Source organism: Mustela erminea, chromosome 3 (genome assembly GCF_009829155.1).
Source record: "Mustela erminea isolate mMusErm1 chromosome 3, mMusErm1.Pri, whole genome shotgun sequence".
NCBI lineage: Eukaryota > Metazoa > Chordata > Mammalia > Carnivora > Mustelidae > Mustela > Mustela erminea.
Genome location: NC_045616.1, coordinates 32,484,992 through 32,506,721, shown reverse-complemented (window position 1 = coordinate 32,506,721; position 21,730 = coordinate 32,484,992). Strand labels below are relative to the sequence as shown.

Genomic DNA, 21,730 nt, shown 5'->3' with positions numbered 1-21,730 from the left:
GCTCAGTTGGTTGAGTGACTGCGTTCGGCTCAGGTTATGATCCTGGAGTCCCGGGATTGAGTCCTGCTTCTCCTGCTGACCTCTCTCCTCTCATACTCTCTCTCTTATACTTTCTCTCTCTCTCTCAAATAAATAAAATCTTTAAAAAAAAAAAGAGTTCATAATTTCCTACCTAAAATATTTTTTAAAGAATGCACTATAATTACCTAGAAAAATATATATGTAATGGAACATACTTCTGAGAATGCTATATAAATTTTTCTTGACTTGGTTATCATCTACATGCTTCTTTGCACAGTTAATAGCCTCTATTAAATATTTTCTTATAGGTATTAAAAGTCATCTCTCTCTTTAGGCATAAATTCACCAAGTTTTTCAGTTATCTTTTCAATTATCATTTTATCAATGATATCTGATTGACACACAGTGGCACTCAGGGATTTCTCTGGCTATCTAGTACATATCCAGTCTCACTTTTTTTTTTTTTAAAGATTTTATTTATTTATTTGACCGAGATACAAGCAGGCAGAGAGGCAGTCAGGAGAGAGAGGTAGGAAAGCAGGCTCCCTGCTGAGCAGAGAGACCAACACGGGGCTCAATCCCATGACCCTGGGATCATGACCTGAGCTGGAGGCAGAGGCTTTAACCCACTGACCCACCCAGGCGCCCTTCCAGTACTTTTTAACACAGGAAAAAAAGATATTTTGTTAATAAAATACTGACATTTTAATATTATTTTTAAAGATTTTATTTATTTATTTGACAGAGAGCGACACAGTGAGCGAAGGGAACACAAGCTGGGGAGTGGGAAAGGGAGAAGCAGGCTTCCTGCTGAGCAGGGAGCCCAATTCGGGGCTTGATCCCAGAACCCTGGGATCATGACCCGAGCTGAAGGCAGTTGCCCAACCAACGAGCCACCCAGGCACCCCTGTGACATTTTAATATTAAAATATGAGTTATTTTACAGAAACTACTTACAAACTAAATGTTTTCTATGGAATATCTTATGTAGTCTCTTCCTAGTAGGTATAATCAAGATATTTTGGGCTTTTTCTTTGGACAAGCTAACTAATGATATGTTTTCAGTTTTATATCCGCTGTATATGCAATTATTTAAGTAAGGTAACATAAAGAAATTAAGCGGTGGAATACTTTGACTTTACCACTGTTATGAATAAATTAAAAATGGAAGGCCAACAGAAATATAGTTCTCCTGGGGCGCCTGGGTGGCTCAGCGGGTTAAGCCGCTGCCTTCAGATCAGGTCATGAACTCGGAGTCCTGGGATCGAGCCCCGCATCAGGCTCTCTGCTCAGCAGGGAGCCTGCTTCCTCCTCTCTCTCTGCCTGCCTCTCTGCCTGCTTGTGATCTCTCTCAATAAATCTCTCTCAAATAAATAAAATCTTTAAAAAAAAAAAAAAAAGAAATATAGTTCTCCTAAGTTCGTACATTTCAATTGAGTTAACTTTGGTTTGGATAATATTTCTTTATACTTCTTCAAGAATGGGAATAGAATCAAGCAGATATTTCCTATGTGTCCAAGTATAATTACATTGTGTTTAAGAAAATTAATGAGGCAATTCATTTAGCATGCTTCTTTTTTTAAAGAGATAATTAATAGGTAAGAAGATATTTGTAAAGGATAAAGTACAGTAAAAATTTTATTTTCTGTATTGTTTAAATTTTTTTTCTTTCTAAGGCAGTAGATATAACTTCTTGTGGAAACTTTGCTGTAATTGGTCTCTCATCAGGAGCTGTAGATGTATATAACATGCAGTCTGGTATACATCGAGGAAGTTTTGGTGAGGATCAAGGTATTGAATTTATTTCCTTTTTCTTATTTAAAAAATAATAATGTAGAAAGATACAAGGCTAATAACTGTCTCAGGCATTTATTAAATTCTTGAGTGCCAGGCCATTTGCTAAAGTTGTAGGTGGGTTATTGCCAACCCTATCTGGCAGTTACTGCCATTACACCTACTATAAACACCATGTTGAAATACTTAAAGAGAATGAAATCATTGATAGATTAGGGGAAAGTGAATATTATACAAATTAAAATTTTTGTTTTCTTCCCCTTGCATTAAACAGAAAATCTTAACCTTTGTAGCATCATCCTGATGGGTTTGTTTTAGCTAGAGCAATATAATAATCTCCCTTTTTCCTGGAATCCAGCTTAATTTAAAGATTTTAAGGGAACTTAGATATTTAATGATGGAATTACTTTGTGTAGTGTTCAGGGAGGCAATGCCAGTTCTTATTTCTTTTTTCTTTTAACATGTGCTTTAAAGCTCATAAAGGATCTGTCAGAGGTGTTGCAGTGGATGGATTAAACCAGTTGACAATTACAACCGGTAGTGAAGGATTACTCAAGTTCTGGAACTTTAAAAACAAAATTTTAATTCATTCTATGAGCCTTGATTCATCTCCAAATATGATGCTGCTACATAGAGACAGGTAAAGTTTTTCCTTTAATGCTTATGGATTTTCTTCTTGATGATTTTAGTAAAAGTCTTAATATGAGTACCTAATTTACCAAGTGAGAAAATTAGACATTTAATGTAAAAGGACAGAATTCTGCTTATTCCTCATGGGTATACTAGATTATTAGCAAAATAAAAATGACTGAGATTTTAGTTAAAGGTTTGTTGGTTTTTTATTAAAACTTGTGTATTTATCTTACTAGTGGCATTCTGGGACTTGCTTTGGATGACTTTTCCATTAGTGTTCTGGACATTGAAACTAGGAAGATTGTCAGAGAGTTTTCTGGACACCAAGGCCAAATAAATGACCTGGTAAAATGAACTTTTTATGTTTAAATAGAAATTGGCTAAATTCTGTTTCTTTTTAGGGTAAAAATAACTATTATCTTTTAGTAGCATTAAATTTATCATTTGAGATACTCAAGATAAATAATTTGGAAACTAATTTCCAAAGAATAGATTTTTAAAGAAAATTTAGAAGATAAAGTTTAATATTTCTCAAGGAGTTAATCCCATCAGGGTAGATGGGGAAAGTATAAATCCTAGAGTTCATCTTTTTCTCTTAAACTCTAAATAAGGCTAAAGTATACTTTTGAGAATGAATGGCCTATTGAAACCTAAGTATATCATTTTTAACTTAATATTAAACTAGGCCGAGAGAACTCATTTCTGATTTTCTGCATGTGTAACAAATAGTAGGAACCTGAAGTATATGGTATCTGGTTTATTCTAGTTCAGTGTTATTTCTTGATGATTTTAGTAAAAATCTTAATATGAGTACATAATTTACCGAGTGAGAAAATTAGTTTGTATTTCTTAGCTCTGAAATAGTTTAATCAGTAAAAATGTATTTGAGCTTACTATTACATTCTCATAATAGGATATGTGATATGATGTGTAATTTGGTATTATGTTCTTATAGTGGATATGGGATATGATATAATGGGATATGATAATTTGAAAAGTGTATACTGAGGACTATATTAAATATATATTGCTCTTTTTCATCAATTACAGACCCCTTAATTTACTTGAAAACAGGAAAAAACTAAAACAATATCTGAACTATTCACTGGCAATTCCAACAGCTACGTTTATTTATCCGTTCTCACACCAAAAATCAGAATTTGTAATGGTTACCTGTTTCCTTAAAACAGGGGGAAAATGTCAGGAAATTGTGTTGTTCTGCAGAAAGGAGATTGGCAGAACTACCCATTGACAGAATTTGTTGTGATAGCATCTATAGAAATGAGGGCAGGGGTGGAGTAATTTTGATGAAATTTTTGGATGCATTTTTGAAAGCAGTCAGTGTCAGCTTGGTCTTTGTGTTTCTTTCCTTTGCAGACGTTACTTTGACCTTGTGTGTCTGGATTATCTCCAACTTAGTAATAAGCTACTCCTGTTCAATTAAATCTATGAGGATTTATGACGTAACTTTGCCTTTGAGAGTCATTTTTCTCCCTCCTTTGTTAATGTGCACTATTCTGTAAATTGGGTTCATGGTACCTTAAGATTGAGTTTCCACTATATCATTGCAACCAAGTGAACAGATTGGAATCTGCTCATCCCATTATCAGCGTTAATATGGATGGTTATAATCCCTGTGGTGTGTTTAGAATCCTAGATAAATAATCTACCATTATAAAAATTAAAGCTTTTTGTTTTGGGGTCTTCTTTCACATACGAGCTGATCTAAGCCCCATATGTGCTACAGGAAAATGAAAGCTATTTTTCATATTTTTATATTGTCATATTATTATATCATATCATAAATATTATTTATATTTATATCAAGAGAACAAATATAGCTACTTTAAGGTAGCATAAGTAGTTTATTATTTAAATTTATTTTGAAATTCTGATTACTGTAGTTTTTAAATTATATTTTAGAAATTAGACATCATTTTAAAAGTTTTTTAACTGAAGCTACAAGTACAAGTAGAAGTTATTCTTTAGTGACTTTAATATTTTAAGAGAATTTATATTCTTCAAAATCATTTTGGATTCTTAGAAAGTCAGTCTAATATATAGACTCTTTAGTGGAACTTCTGTTTCATAGAACTTTATAAATGAAATTAGGCTAACAAAATATTTCTAATTAAATGTCCTCAGAATAGCATTTTTATGCTAAAAATGTTTTGTAGTCAGTTTGTTAACTGTCTCCTAAGTATGAAAGATTATGGAGTAATCTTTTCCTCTGGAAAATTGGATGATACTGTTAACTTTTAAAGCTTTTTGTAATTCGTATAAAAACTTAACTCTTACCTATATCCAAACAGTGATATATAAGAAATAGTACCTTCTTTTTTATAAAATAAGGTGGTCTAAATTTTACTCATGAAAACTATTTTTCATGAAGCCTGCATCTTATTTTCATTTCTTACATACTTTAAGCTGTTAAATACATAGACATTAAGCATTTACACATTATATAAGTTTTTTTTTTTTCTTTTTAATTTGAAGACTTTCAGTCCTGATGGTCGTTGGTTAATAAGTGCTTCAATGGATTGTTCTGTTAGAACTTGGGACCTTCCATCTGGGTGGTGAGTTTATTTTTAAATCCCTAACCTCTGTCAGAAGATTTCTCAGTCATTGTCTTTACTTGTAACTTTTACCTATAGTTAATGGTTGTGTCCCTTTTGAATGAGAATGTATTTGGAGATTTTTCTGATCTTACTATATTTTGTTCTTGGAGGGTTTTTGAACTTTTAAACAGCAGGGAGTAGTGCTATAAAAGATAGTAGTAAGGAAAATGCAATCTCTCCTGCAAAATTGAGATATAGAAGTAAGTTGCATAAACTTTAAGAAAGCTCATTTGACCTTTTTGATACTCCAAAATAGAGATTGACTTTAGAACTGCAAACTCTGTTGAGTGTGTTTTTATCATTGTTTATATTGAATTTAGTTTAAAAGGCTGAAAACCCTAACTTTAATTTGTGTATATTGTTTATTTTCTGTCTCTAACATAATTCTCAAAAGAAGATAGTTTAGATACCTTAAAGTAATGAAAAAGTGTTTCTTAAAGATTTGGGTAAAACCCAGCAGTGTTCAGAAATCTGTTTCATAGTCAAACTTGTTACAAAAACAGCATTTAAAGAGAAAAATTTCCTACTTCTGATAAATAATTTGAACAGTAGAGACCTACAGAGAGAGAGCAAGGGAGCTAACTTTATTGTTGAAAATTTTATAGGAATAGACACAGTTTAAAATCATATCAATTAACAGAATTTCCTAGGTGAGTGTGAAAGTAGTGATGGAACAGTGACGTGTTCATTTTGACAGGAACATACCATAAAGAAAGGTGGGGAAAGTGAGAAGGAAGATGGTACTTTTTAAGCCTCTGAAATACTCCTAAATAAAGCTCTGTCCAATTGTACTTCCTCTTTTCTCAGGAATTGATAAGTTCATTCCTGAAAGCAATTTGACCTTTAGAAAGGAAAAACCCTGATGTACTCATTTCCCTTTAAGTTTCATACAGGAATGAGGCACAGCTGTCTATCCAGTATACATACAAGATTTGGAATATGCACAGCAACAGTGTCTAATGGGTCCAGCTCTAATAACTAGGGACCCTTGTCAACAGGTGTGTCTCTTTTTCACTTAAAATATAGTAAAACAAAATCTAATTAGTTGGCTGTGTCTTCTGGCTTTAATTAGTTCACATAAAGTTGGTATTCCTAAATTTTTTAAAAACTCTTTTTTTTTGAAGGCTACCTGAGGAATTATGGTAGTCTGTTGTTCCTTGAACTTTCACTGTCGTGTAAAAATGAATATTATAATTGAATTTCTTTAAAGTAGGAAAGTTGTACAAGTAACAGAGTTGGCATAATGCCTTTTTCACTTACGTTTTTAGTTTCAGTTCACAGTAGGTGGAAGAGATGGGTTATTGTTCACTCGTACTAAATTGGCAAAATATTTTTTTTAAGTGGTAAAAGTTTATCTTTGGAATGGAAGAATTAGGATCTGCAAGTAGCATTCAGAGCCACCAGTATTTGATTCAACCTTGGCCTTTTTGCTGAATTTCTTACTTCAGTAAAAAACTGAGTAGATTTAAATCTGACAGGTTTTCCATTCTCTGATATTTTATTTTTAGATGAGCACTGAGACAATATTAAGTGAATACAGAGGGACATTGGGAGACACACAAGCAAGAAATGGGTCACATAGGGATTGTTAAAAGAAAATTAATAATTTGTACACCAATTGATTGAACCAAAATATATTTTAAAAAAGAAAAACATAAGTGCTTATTTGCTTCAGCTATGAGCTTAGAAAGCAGTATCACAACTGATGCTGCCTCATTGCAACTAAGCTAACACTTGGCAGGAGTGCCAGGTACTTTATATGCTTTTATTTTTGTCTTCTCTAATATCCTAATAGCTGTAGGTATTAGTACTGTTATTAGTCCCATTTTACAAATGAGGAAATGGAGACTCAGAGATACCATTTACCCAAGGTGGCATAATTTTTAAGTGAAATTTTGCTATGATAAGCATAGGAGAAAGAAACAGATTTCCCAATAGTTGCAGTAATCAGCTTTTCTTGGTTGTGTCATGTTAAGGGTGAATTGATTTTGTTGATGTAGAAGGTAATAAGGAAGTGAAGATCAGTATTTTGTCATATGGCCATAGGGAACTATTGGGTTTTTTGATTCCCCTTTTTTTCTAAATTTATTTATTTATTCAACAGAGAAAGACACAGCTAGAGAAGGAACACAGCAGAGGGAGTGGGAGAGGGAGAAGTAGGCCCCACGTGGAGCAGGGAGCCTGATGTGGGGCTTGATCCCAGGACCCTGGGATCATGACCTGAGCCAAAGGCAGACGCTTAACAACTGAGCCACCTAGGCGCCCCAGATTCCCCCTCTTTTCAAAAAACACAGTTACCAGGGTAGTCTTTGGATATTCCTAGTTCTTTCTTCAGTAAGCAGTTTCATCATTTTTATAACATGTTAAATATTTAAAGAGTGAATTTACTTATATGGTCTGAAAAGTCAGACTATCTTTGAGCGAACCTTTGAGTGTGGCAACATATGGGTATATCCATCTGTTGTAGTACCTATCTAAAACAAATTGCATAGATTCTGAACAGTTTCCTGAAAGTGTTTGAAATGCTAAAAATATTCTTGTGTTTGTAAGATTCTCTGAGAAGCAGAATTGAAATTTTTATCTCTGAAATTATCTGCCATCCCCTACCATTACCACCTCTTATTTCTGGTTGTCTTTAATATATTAGAAGTTCGGATTGAACCCCTTTGGGATAAGAAAATTATAAAAGTAAATAGTTTAATAAAATTTTGCATTTTGTTATTCCTTGCCCTCTGACCTCTGCTTTCTGTGGACCATTACATGAAAATAGTTGGAATAGAACATTGTTTTGGACTTTCTCACTGAGGCAAAACCATCTCTCATTCCATTCATTAAAGATACCTTTGTAAGGTAATTCTCTCATTTTGAAGATTGAACTGTCTAGACACTGTCTACATTTGTTTAAAATATAGTTGGAAATTACTTAGGGGTATGTGGTGAGGCAGTCAGTTCAGCATCTGACTCTTTGTTTTGGCTCAGGTCATGATCTCAGCATCGTGAGATTGAGCTCCTAAGTGGGTTCTGTGCTCAGTGCAGAGTCTGCTTAAGACTCTTTCACCTTGTTTCTCTCCCACCTTACACTTATAGGTGTGTGCTGTCTTGCTCTCTTTCTCTAAAAATAAATCTTTAACCACAATTATCATATGATCTCTCAGATATGAGGAATTTGAGAGATAGGGCGGGGAGTCATGGGGGCAGGGAGGGAAAAAATGAAACAAGATGGGATCAGGAGGGGGACAAACCATAAGGGATTCTTAATCTCATGAAGGAAACTGAGAGTTTCTGGGAGAGGGTGGCTGGGTTATGGACATTGGGGAGGGTATGTGCTATGGTGGGTGCCATGAAGTGTGTAAGACTGATGATTCACAGATCTGTACCCCTGGGGCAAATAATACATTATATGTTAATAAAAAAATAAATCTTTAAAAAGAAAAGAAATTACTTAATGTTACCTGTATATGCAGATCTCTGTGCTTGAAAATCAGATCCATTAGAATGGGAATTTTATTAATGTTCTCTCAAAAAAATACAATTTAGCCAGGACTTTTCATTTTGTGGGATAAGCAGAAGGCTAGATGGTAGTTAGGTCTGGGATTAAGCCTTTATTAAGCCATAAACACTTTATGAATTAATGTGGCAGTGTAAAATACACTGTGTGTGTGGAAACCACTTTTCTCTGTTTGATGCTTTTACATAATGAACAGCCAATCCACCCACACACAACAGCTGTGGAAATTAAGTTGTACAAAGAATTTGACAAAATAATTACAGTATCAAGTAAAATAAATTTGTTTAAGCATTAGATTCTCTTTTTAACAGATTCTAAATGTATCAGGATATTTCAGCCCTCACATAACTTTTAATGAATATTAAACAAGACACAAATGGTGAAATCTGAAATTGTTGTATTTAGGTTCCATTTTCATCTATATACACTAAGATGATGTTTCTGCTCTGGGTTATTGGGATTAAGTGAATTAACATAATTTAACTGTCTCTGCATATAAGTGTTTAGCAAATATTTCCTTTCTTCCCACATCACCTTAATCCCTAAGGGAAGCCATTCCTCTGAACCTCCAAAGTAGGTTTGAACAGAAATCAGACAGGTTATTACTCATCTTTTTCCCCAAACTAAGAATTAAACAGTAGTCATTGTCCCGAGCACACGTCACTGGGGATCTTCAGTGCTCCTTATTTTAGTCTTGTTTTCTTATTTTGCATTCATTATTTAAAGGTTACATTTTAAATCACTCTGAACAAATTGAGAAAGAGATTTTATCATGAACAAGTCAATGTTGCCACAGAACAGTCTTCATTTACATTTGAGCTGCTTAGAGTTGTGTTCCATGAATCACCAGTGTAAGCATCCTCTGGGTCTGTATATACTATTGAGTTGTTTATTGTATCTTTACTTTCAGTTTTGCTGAATTTACAGTGATTAAGAGTTCAGACTGCTTGTGGCTTGGTTGCTTTCCACCTTGAACAGGTTTTTAAATCTTCTGGACCTCATTTTTTTTTATCTTGTAATAAGGACAATATCTGCCTCAGAGGGTTGTGAAGATTAAATTAAGTAGACTTAAGTGCTTAGGGTACTTCCTATCATGAAGAACTAAAAAGTGTTAACTGCTGTTACATTTTTTTCTTGAAATAATTTATTTTATTTAATGTGGAATTTTTTTGAGGGGGAAGGAGAGATTGAGAGAAAGAGAACAGGGGGAGGGGCAGAAGGAGAGGGAGAGAGAGAATCTTAAGCAGGCTCCACACCCAGCATGGAACCTGACATGCAACTCCATCTCATGACCTTGAGATCATGACCTGAGCCAAAATCAAGAGTCAGGTGCTTAACCAACTGAGTCACGCAGGTGCCTCTTAATGTGGATTTTTTAAACTTCAGTTGTTTTGTTGTGCTTTCCCATAGATAATGTATTGGCTTCAGTGAATAATGTAGTTTGCTGTTACTAAAACCCATATGCTTATCTTAAAGTATACAGTACTCACATTCAGCCTGTGTAAGAAGCCTCCTCTGCAAGATTCCAGTGGGTTAGACCTTTCTTTTTTTGTTTTTTTTAAAAGATTTGTATTTATTTATTTGAAAGACAGAGATCACAAGTAGGCAGAGAGGCAGGCAGAGAGAGAGAGGGAAGCAGGCTCCCCACCGAGCAGAGAGCCTGACATGGGGCTCGATCCCAGCATCCTGGGATCACGACCCAAGCCAAAGGCAGAGGCTTTAACCCACTGAACCATCCAGGTGCCCCAGGTTAGATCTTTCTTTTTGCTATTTAAATCTACCTTGTTTCATTTCCTGCCACTACCATTTTAGTTCAGATCTTTATTGCTAGGTTAGATGACTGCTACCATAATCGCACTATACTTCCCATTCACATATATTCAACATTCTGATGGCACATTTTCTTGTGAAAGTGAAGATTGCACCACTATCTGCTCAAAAGCCTTTAGTGACTTTTCCACTGATTAAAAGATAAAAACAAACTCAAGTGTTTGGTATTTAAGGTGCTATTTGCAGCCTTATGCTTATGTACCTATTATGTACCAAATCACTTCTCGCTTGTACCCAATTGCACTTCCTCTTATTTTACCTTCACATTTCCCTCAGCCAGGAAGTACTTTCTCTACTAGCAACATCCTCTGAGATCCTGTTCATTTGTAAGGCTTATCTCAATCATTTCGTTCTCTTGAGAATCCTCTTTTGTGTCTCCTACCTGGGTGTGATCACTCCTCTTCATTCCTGCCCAACTTTTTAACTCCTCCAAGCGTTTCAAAGTTGTGAGACTGGTTTCCATAAGCTGTTTTATAGTTATGCTCTACAGACTGAATTTTCATGTTTCACATATAGTAGGTTACCTATTTGGAAAATAGGTAGAAGTGCTCAAAAGTTTTTTCCACTATTTTCTTTCTCTTTTTTACAGCCATTTTATTTTATTCCTTCCCTTTCTTGCCTAAGCCTTTTTAAAATTTCACTGGAATAACAAAAATACAGGATAGTACTGGTAATCAGATTTATTTTAAATGTGTTACATCTTCAGAATTTGTCCCCAAGTCAGTCAGCCAAAATGGTGTTCCAGAAAAATAGAGCATTTCCTCTAGTATTTTCCCTATTGCTAAAACTCTTTCTTCAGTTAATTGGTATATTTAATGTTCTCCATCTTTCTTATTAAGAGAGATTATTTTTACATACTAATTTACTTGACAAAGCTCTATTAGTGATAGCTTTCTGGTATTGGTTAGTGAAAATCAAAAATGAGTATTTTCTTTGTCTTTCATCCCTTGTTCTTTTAGCAAAGATATATTTTGTGAGTTATGTCCTTTTTTGGTAGAGCTTAAATACTTCATAACTTTGTAATTCATTTTATAGCCTTATAGACAGCTTTTTGTTGGACTCCGCTCCTCTCAACGTTACTATGTCTCCTACTGGTGACTTTCTGGCCACTTCCCACGTGGATCACCTTGGAATTTATCTTTGGTAAGTTATTTCTTACATTTCATAAAATAGTGGAAAAAACTTTTGTGGGTAAGGAGGAGGATGATGATATTGTCAGAAAATCATAGTTGCTAACATTGCCATTTAGCTTTTCTTTTTTTAACTTATAAAATAGAAATTTCACATAGTTAGAGTTAATTCACCATAAATTTGTGACTGATTGAACATCTGCTTGGTAATTTAGATATCTGCTCAAGTGTGAAATTCTAAACCACATGACTGATTTTTATCAATAGCATTTGTCTTTTTTTTTTAAGGTTTATTTATTTTAGAGAGAGAGAGAGAGAGAGAGAAAATGCAAGTTGGGGGAGGGATAGAGAGAGAATTCTCAAGCCAACTCCCCAGTAAGTGCAGAGCTGGATGCAGAGCTTTATTCTGGGACCCCAAGATTATGACTTCAGTCAAAATTGAGAGCTGACCCGTTAACCAACTAAGCCACCCAAGTGCCCCTATCATATTCAGCTTTTATTTGCAGAAAGGTTAAGTGAATTTTGAAATACTAGGGAAGAGGAGTCCCCAGTTAGACACTGGCCTTCCTGTCACAGCTTGAGGACCGCTTTATAACTTTGGCCAACATTTCAACTCAGCTTACCTTATCTTCAAAATAAGCCATAAGTATGATCAAAATCCTTTCTAGGATTCATTCTAGTTATATAACTCTACATAACCATGGAAAGATAATAATGGTGGTGATGATAAACATGTAAGAGTTCAAAATAAATGGTCCATCGTCTTGATCTAGAAAAATTTTACCTATTTTCTGAGTTCTCATGTTTAATTCCTTTAACTCTTCTTATTAAAGAAGAGAAGGAAATTAATCCTTAAAAATTTTATAATTAGATTTTTAGGATATGAAAATAAATATATGATATATATTTAGAAATTGGACTCTGGCCACCTTAATATGCAAAGTAGAGTATTTCCTGGCATTTAAGAAGCTTGAACAATCAAGACAAGAGAAGAGTATCTGTGGGATGTCAGCAGGAGTATAATATATTAATATATATATATTAATGTAACTCAGAACCTGACATTCCCAATTATTATTTTACATTCCACATTATAATGTATGTGAAAGAGAATCTGATTACCCCTCTTTGGGAGCAGTATCTACATCTTGATGAGTCATCCAGGGCCATGCTACAGGGTCAAGTAGCAGAAACATAACTACTTTAGAAGACCATTCTAGAGAAGGGAAAGTCCATAACTTCAGCAACCCAAAGAATCTAATCAGCATATTCTCTCTGACTTAACTGTCTGACTCCATCTTTCCCTCAGTTATGATTTCTCTAAATGGAGATTGCCATTTGTCAAAATGATATAAATATATGGAGGTTATGTTATCTTATAAAAGTATTATCCACTATTGATCTCTCAAATATTTTTTGTATTACATTAAAAATAAAGACTCCATTAATAAATAATATTTATGCACAACCTTCTTATGATGACATCTATGACATGAATCAAGGCATTTTCAAATTAATATTGACTTTTAGATTTTTTTTAACTTTTGTGATTGGAATCTGAAGCCAAGTATAAGATAGTAGTGATTATTACCAGTAATTGAAGTTTCTTTGAAAAAATCTGTTTTTATAAGTTTTAAAATATTGTTTGTATGTTTATTTCTCAGGTCCAATATTTCCCTGTATTCAGTTGTTTCACTACGGCCGCTTCCCACAGATTATGTTCCTTCAGTAGTGATGCTTCCTGGTACTTGTCAAACCCAAGGTAATCACAAAACAGTAGTTTTGAAGTGTAATATCATAAACCTAACTTGAGGGAAGGTAGAGTTTAATGCATTCAATTAAAGTATTTTTCTAAGTATTAGGAAATATTTTGAATGACTTCATTAATTAATGCAAAAATATAATTGATGTGGTATTGATAAGAAATTAAATAGTATACCAGTGGGTCTGGTGATGGGAGTTGTAGATAATATGAGAAAATGAGGAAATAAAGTCAATAGAGTTTATAAGGCTCTGCTCAGTGGACATGTTATGAAATACTAATGGATTTGAAATAAAGTAAGTTCCTTTTTATATGATAAAAATCTCGTTCTGCATTAATTTGTTTTACCTGAAAATTTTTTGTTTTAAGATGTGGAATTATTGGAAGAAACCATAGAACCAAGTGATGAAATGATAGAGTATGATTCCCCAGAACAGCTGAATGAGCAGTTAGTGACTCTATCACTCCTCCCTGAATCACGGTGGAAGAACCTTCTTAATCTTGATGTTATTAAGGTAATGCTGTAGTACACTTAATACTGGTCCCTAAAGACACATTTGAGAAACATTTTCTTTAGTAGAGATAGCTTCCTCTACTTGGAGGGTTTCAGAAGCAACAGTTAAAGCCTAAGGTAGTAGAAAATATCATTTAGTTGAAGACTGTGTGGTCCAGTGTGATTATAGGATTCTTTCTCTATAGTAATTGACTTTGAGGGCACTGAGCAAAAGTATAGCCTGCAACTGCAGAATCATTAAAAATTAGATGTTTTGGGACGCCTGGGTGGCTCAGTTGGTTGGACGACTGCCTTCAGCTCAGGTCATGATCCCGGAGTCCCAGGATCGAGTCCCGCATCGGGCTCCCAGCTCCATAGGGAGTCTGCTTCTCCCTCTGACCTTCTCCTCGCTCATGCTCTCTCTCACTGTCTCTCTCTCTCAAATAAATAAATAAAATCTTAAAAAAAAAAAAAAATTAGATGTTTTAAGTCTAACCTAATAAACTTTTTTGTACTTAAAAAATGAGGAAAAAAAGTTGCTGCCATGATGTGTGATATTTCTATTGCTAGGTGTTTGGGGACCAGAAGACTTTTCTCTGGTCTTTAATTAAACTTTAGTTACCCTTTACCATTCCATACCTTACTCTGTCAACTCCAAGAAAATTTTTATAGCTTGCTGTGTTGAGTCCAGGCATATAACTTAATATGAACTTATCACTAGATTATGTCCCAAGGGCAACAGCAGTGGGAAAAAACCTAGGTCCTTTGTCTTTGAGGTATTTATAGTTTTACATGAAAAAAAGGATAATTATGGCATAATTAGTGTTTTTCAAAGTATATTTTATGATCCCCATTTGTGAGTAGCAAAAGTAATTGAAAGGAATAAACTAGAATAGAAAACTTTTAAGCTTATCCTCTGATAGTAACGGGAAGTATTGTTTTATGAAACTTGATTGGATAGATACATATTCATATTCACTAGAGGTTATGTATGTGTTAAATCACATGCTAGGCCGGGCATAAATGTAAAGAATTGACATAGATAACTATGACAAGATTTGTTTTGTAGCTGATTACTTAGCACCAGAAAAGGTACGTATGTCTCGATTAAGGGAAAAGTTTTCACGTGTTAATTTTCCTCTCAGAAGTTAAATATGCTTCTTTGTACTTGCTCACTTTTTGAGAGATTGGATGTTAGCTTTAAAGTATGTTGTGTAGGAGCATAGTTGTAAAATCTCTCCATCATGTTGTCCAGTGTGTCAGCTATAAAGGCAGTACTTTATGCGATAGCTTTAAAAGCAATGCATTAAAAAGTCCAAGTAGATCAGTGTGTAATGGAGCAATCAAAATAATGCCCAATTAATTGAGATTAGGTTTTGGACCACTCTGTTCCTTGCTTAGATACAGTTTTGTTCTGCATAAAAACTTATTTAGAAACCTGAGTGAATGATCTTTATGGAAGAAATACGTTAACATCTCCAATATTTTTATTTCTTACTGAATGATAGAAGTTAGAATTTCTGTATTTGTCCTGTGGGTAACTTTTCTTCTTTTGGTTTTCCTTGTGAGATTAGACCATTTCCAGAGCCCTGTGGACCTGCAAAGGCCTTCTGTTCTTTTATTATTATTATTATTATTAACATATAATGTGTTATTTGCCTCAGGGATATAGGTCTGTGAATCATCAGGCTTACACAATTCACAGCATTCACCATAGCACATATCTCCCCAGTGTCCATAACCTAGCCACCCTCTCCCTACCCCTTCTCCCCCTGGCAGCCCTCAGTTTCTTTCCTGAGATTATGAGTCTCTTAATGGTTTGTCTCCCTCCTGCTCTCATCTTGTTTCATTTTTTCCTTCCCTACCCCTCACAACACCCCGTCCTGCCTCTCAAATTCCTCATATCAGAGAGATCTTATGATAATTGTCTTTCTCTGATTGACTTATTTCACTCAGTATAATACCCTCTAATTCCATCCACATCATTGCAGATGGCAAGATTTCATTTCTTTTGATGGCTGCATAATATTCCATTGTGCGTATGTGTGTATATCTATCTATCTATCTATCTGTATATTGCACATCTTTATTATCCATTCATTTGTTGATGGACATTCATTCATCTGTTGATGGATCTGGGTTCTTTCCATAGTTTGGCTATTGTAGACAGAAAACAGTATGAACGTTCCTCAAAAAGTTGAAAATAGAGCTACCCTACAACCCAGCAATCGCAATACTGGGTATTTACCCTAAAGATACAAATGTAGTGATCCGAAGGGGCACGTGCACCGAATGTTTATAAAAGCCTTCTGTTTATATCTACAACTCAGTGACTCTGTCCCTTCTAACTCAAGAACAGTGAGTTAGAAGTGTAACTGTGACTCATTCTGCAGTCTCCACCACCCCCAAGAAGGGCCATGCTTACCCTGCAGCTGGCAGTACCTTGTCCTGCTTTCATGTAGTAACTTTTATGCTGTGGCTTCACAAAGCCATGAGTATCCTTGGTTTTCTTTCAAAAAACGAATCTTGTATGATAGCTCCAAAGAATGGAAGAGGAATTAGTGTAAGGTAAAATTGTGAGTCTCCTAATAAAGGCAGTTTACCATAGAAAGGCTCTTTCATCAGATACTTCTGAGGTGGTGAGTGACATGTAGCATATGGTCACCAAAACTAAATTCTGTCAGTGGGAATTCCAGTGGAGGTTTTCCTGATAGAATTTTACTAACACTTAAAATTTTACTAACACTTAACATTTTTATAATTTTATGATTTTTATAATTTTATTATATAATATATATTATAAATTATAAAATTTGTAATTTTATAAATGAGCAATAGTGTTCTTTTGCTTTTTAAAAACAAAAAGTACGAAGGAAAAATCAATAGAAATTCCAACGAACTAGAAGAATCAGGGCTATTCTTCATAAGAAAATTGCACCGAATTATTTCTAATGGCAAAGTCTACCTCTAGCTCCAAATTTCTTTTGGAGAAAAAAAAAAATGTAAGAAACTGTTGAGCATTTACGTAAGTTTTGTTTTCTAGTCCATTTTGTGAAAAAGATTGTAGAAGTTCAAAATTGCTTGTTACTTCTTTACGTAAATATTCATGTAAATCATGTTTGAGGAAAATGAGAGTTCTGAGAGCTTCTCCTGAACCTTGTCATTTTTCTTCTGCCTTATCAGCAAGGGTACTAGAGGTCTGCCTTGAGAACCCTAGTTTAAAGATATCTGTGATATTCATCAGTTGACATTTTATTTTGGCATTCAAATTTGCGAAAGTTTCATTCCTTCTTTTTACTTTTTGCACTTTGTTTTAAAATTGACTTGGAATTAAGTATTAGAAACTGTTGGCAAGGTCTTATTAGTCTTTTTCGCTTTCTCATTTTCTCTTAATCAGAAAAAGAATAAACCAAAGGAACCACCCAAAGTACCCAAATCAGCACCATTTTTTATTCCAACGGTTCCTGGCCTTGTACCCAGATATGCTGCACCTGAACAAAATAATGATCCCCATCAGGTAAAAACCAAATTGGAGGATTCTAAGTATATAGGGTGTGTTTTGTGTTCTGCATTTGTAATTCTTTATCAAGACCTAGTATTAAGATACACAGTAAATTAATGACAGCTTTTAATTATAAGCTATAATTTTTTTTGTTACACTTGTATTCTTGCAATAATGTATATTTGTTTTTGTTTAAGTCGAAAGTGGTAAATCTTGGAATTTTGGCTCAAAAATCAGATTTCTGCTTGAAACTTGAAGAAGGACTAGTAAATAATAAATGTAAGTTAAGTTATAAAATCTTTTACCAAATATCATCAATATACTTTATATGAAGAGAAATTGAATGATATATTAGCAGATTTTTCAGTAGCTCAAAGAAAATAGTAAAATCTTTAAAGGATTGAAATTTTGATTTTAATGTGAAATAATTTTAGCTTTTGTACTGTTATGTTAAACGAGTAACACTAAACTTGGATGAGTATCAATATTATAATTACCTTTTGAGAACGTTTCACACTTTCTATATGGAAAATTAGTTATTTCCCCACCCCCGTCTCTTTTTTTGTTTTTACTTACAAATACAGTTTATAATACAGCAGAGACTTGTCTTAGGTGAATTTTAGATATTCCCAAGTTATCCCAGTAAGGCAGTTTTAAAATGTATTTATTGTTAATACATTTATATTTTGAAAGGTACAACCTGTAGCTAATAATGATAAATAATAAGAACTATAAGCAATTATCAGAATCACAGTCACTCTCTTGTTTGATTTATCCTCTTATTTTTGGGATCCAAATGCTTTTGTTTTCATACCAGCATCACTTGAGTCCACCTTGGCAAAAGTCAAATAATGGTGCTGATGGGCCATTGTAGATGACTAAAGAATAGCAAGATTGTAAAGAAGTAACTTGTTATATTTCTGGAGAGGCAAAGAAGAAAAGCACTATTATTTAGTGTAGACTGAAGGACAGAAAATAAAATTTGTTAGAGTTTTATCGTTGGTGTTACTTCTTTTCTAAAAGCTAAAAGCATAATCATTGCCATTATAATATCAAATACCTATTACAGAATAGTTGTAAGTGTATAGAATATGTATTCTTATGATGCATATAAATCAGAAATGCTTATTTCTAGAGAAAAGGAGTAAATTTGGGGTATGTAAGAATAAGGTGGAATTGTTCCCCCTCTTAGATATTTCTGTATTGTTAGTATTTCTTAATAATCATCTGGTACTTTAAAAAATTTTATAACAATAAAAGGAAAGAAAAATAAATTCCCCCACCTCATCCTATTCTCCATGCAACTACTCTAATAATTTGGTATGTACTTACAGCCTTCTCATATTTGTATTTGTTCTGATTGTTGTGTGACCATCTGATTGATGTAAGACCATCTTGAAGTGTCTGTTACTAGGCATTAATTAGATTTTCTTTAACAGCTTGAGCAGCAGGAAAAGAAAACTTAAATGCAAAAATTTTAGTGCTTTAAGTCCTTCTTATCGTATTGCTCTAATCATTTGTACTGATTGTTACTTAATTTGGAGTTCATTTTACTACTTAACAGGAAAAAATAAAGCCATAGAAAGAATTTCCTGTGTAATTTAAATGTATGTTGCTTGGGTATGAAATGAAACTATAGTTTCCTAAGTGAAGTGATTGTAGGTAATAACTGGATTCTTCTTAAAAATGCAGATGAAGCTGCTCTTAACCTTCTGAAAGAATTAGGCCCATCAGGAATTGAAACAGAGCTGCGAAGCCTGTCTCCTGATTGTGGTGGATCTGTAGAAGTTATGCAGAGCTTCTTAAAAATGATCGGGATGATGTTGGACAGGAAGCGTGATTTTGAGTTAGCCCAGGCATATCTTGCACTGTTTCTAAAGGTAAGTCTAATGAAACATGGTACTTCTCAGCTTGCCTTCCCTTAGGGTAATGTTCTCTGATAGAATTTTCTGCAGCGATGGCAGGGTTCTCTATCCACTTTGTCCAGTGTGGCAGCCACTTCATACATTTGGCTCCTGAGCACTGAAAAATGTGGCTAATGTGACTTAGAAACTAGATTTCTTATTTTATAGAAATTTAATTAATTTCAGTGTAAATGGCCATCTTCACCTAGTGGTTATTGTATTGGATAGCTAAATAGCACAGCTTTGTAGTCTTTTCTTTTACTTAGCACAATTTGACTCATCCCCCTGACTTTTCTGTGTTATCCATTTGATTCGGTATACTGAACTATTAACTTTTTTAAGTCATTGTATTTTGGCAGTTTTTCTATGATCATGAAGAGAAAATTAGATTTCATGTTTATTTTTTGTTTTTGTTTTTTTCTGCTGGTGGAATCAAAATACTTCTATCCTGGCTGAAGGGGTTTCACGTGATTTGTCGAGAACAGTTGTTTTTATGACTAATATAATGGGAGAACTCATGTTTATTTCAGTGGTATATTATATTGAAGGAAGTAGATGATTTTGACTTTTAGTGTTAATGGATACGATACGTCCTCTATCCCATGAATATATAAAATGAGTTTTCACTTACCTTATTTAAATTTATTTTAGAAGTAGATATTTAGATGGTAGCATATAGGATGAAAAAAATAGAAATGCTACATATTTTTTCTATATCCTTTCCCAAATGAACTGCAGTTCCTGTGTATAAATTTATTTTAATCCTTAGATGTTAAAGTAGAGAGCCATCAATCATTCATTACCAGTAGGTTCCAGTGAAAGGAGAAACCTAAAGAAGCACAGAAATAGGGAGTTAGTGTTAGAACTGGGACCTTGTTTCTAGACTTGTATCAAGGGATTCATTAGGTGGAGGAGAGTGATGATAACTTTCAGTTCTACTAAAGGAGAGACAGACAGTACCATAAAGGAACTCACAATAAAGTTTGATAGAGGAGAGGGAAATGGGAACTGGTAATAAGCCAGCATCTAAGGAAGTAATATTCAGAGTAGTATCTTACGATGTTCCTTGGTAAGAAGGTTGAATCTAGAAAAAACAAAATTTTAACTTTCTTAAATATTATAATTTTTTTTATTTCAGTTACACCTTAAAATGCTTCCTTCAGAGCCAGTACTTCTAGAAGAAATGACGAAGTTGTCATCACAGGTGGAAGAAAACTGGATCCATTTACAGTCACTCTTCAATCAAAGCATGTGTATTTTGAATTACATAAAAAGTGCTTTGTTATAAAGATAAATTTAAGTGACTAAGACTTTTATATTAAATGGGTTCAGTTTAACTCATACCTTGTTTTCCAAGTTTCACCGTGAAAAGAAAATAAATGCCAGCACTACTAACTAGTAGTCCTTCTTCACTTTAAATGCTAAATATTTTCTTGAAATAAAATTATACTTGCCTTTTGTTTTAAAGATTTATAGAATCTACTCAAATGACTTATTTTCTGAGTCACTTCACATCAGTTACTTGTATATGACTGAAATGTTGTCATCAGCTTCTATTTTTTGAATACCTGTAATGTAAGAGATGTTAGGTGTTTCTTGTAAAATATTGCTGAATTGAAGACAAAACTGATATGTGATACAGTTATAAGAGGGCCTTCATGATATGAAATAAAAAGGTATGTTTCCTTCCTTGGTGGCCTCTGATGAAAACATGGTCATTGAGCATTGACTCAGACATTAGTGCACCCCTCTTACAATGCGGAAGAGGAATTAGCTAAGGTCATTTGGGGATCTCAGTGACAGATGAGGTTTATAACACCACCCTGGTGTTCTCTCCACTGGAGCCTTTCTAAAGGAACTTCCTATTTTATAAGGAAGGTGAATTGCTGTAGGAGACAGCTGAATGGCCTAGGATAGGGGAGGGAAATTCTAAATTCCATTGAAGATACCCTTCAGAGTGTTTCTTCCTTACTGATGCCTTTTTATTTGGAAGAAACTACTGCCTGTATACTTTTCTCTCCTAACCATTGTGGAACCAGATAACTCTGGCGGTTTCTCTTAGTGTTTTCATGATTTGAGACTTGAGCAAATATGAATTAAAAATAAACAATTCCTCTACCTGGAAAAGTGTTGGGAGGTCATCATGGAAGCTGCTTTGCCTCCTGTGTATGACCCCTTTCCTTGCTACTAAAAAAAGGCTTTCAAGGATATAGCTAAGGTCACAAATGAGTGAATTAACTTCCAGTCTTTGTACCTGTTAACTGAAGCCCCCTCAATATGAGAGGTTGATAGAGGACTTTGTGGTGGGATTATGCTATCACAAATGCAAACAGTTTCCTAAATAGGAGCAGAAAAAAGCAAGGGACAATTGCTACTTACGTGTTAGGTCTTTAAGATACAATGCAATATGACTGCTTTGGTGTTCTCTTTGCTCTGTTCTTGTAGAGGTGTGAGAAACCATACTGCTACAGGCAATTTATATAATAATTGGAAGCCAAATTGATAATGGATGTGGTAATATTTTTAAAGTTTAAT

General features: G+C 34.2%; 1 protein-coding gene across 1 annotated transcript in view; it reads left to right on the top strand.

Annotated features, from left to right (window-relative positions):
* The window catches only part of WDR36 (WD repeat domain 36), a 42,810-nt gene extending 21,493 nt beyond the window's left edge, over positions 1 to 21,317 (top strand). The window contains exons 13-23 of the mRNA XM_032335573.1: positions 1,698 to 1,812; positions 2,290 to 2,455; positions 2,685 to 2,793; positions 4,945 to 5,024; positions 11,440 to 11,547; positions 13,199 to 13,296; positions 13,666 to 13,811; positions 17,187 to 17,306; positions 17,489 to 17,570; positions 18,984 to 19,171; positions 20,334 to 21,317. Coding sequence (XP_032191464.1) covers positions 1,698 to 1,812; positions 2,290 to 2,455; positions 2,685 to 2,793; positions 4,945 to 5,024; positions 11,440 to 11,547; positions 13,199 to 13,296; positions 13,666 to 13,811; positions 17,187 to 17,306; positions 17,489 to 17,570; positions 18,984 to 19,171; positions 20,334 to 20,483 — 1,362 coding nt within the window. The 3' untranslated portion in view covers positions 20,484 to 21,317. The remainder of the gene's footprint in view (positions 1 to 1,697; positions 1,813 to 2,289; positions 2,456 to 2,684; positions 2,794 to 4,944; positions 5,025 to 11,439; positions 11,548 to 13,198; positions 13,297 to 13,665; positions 13,812 to 17,186; positions 17,307 to 17,488; positions 17,571 to 18,983; positions 19,172 to 20,333) is intronic.
* Positions 21,318 to 21,730: the final 413 nt, after the last annotated feature.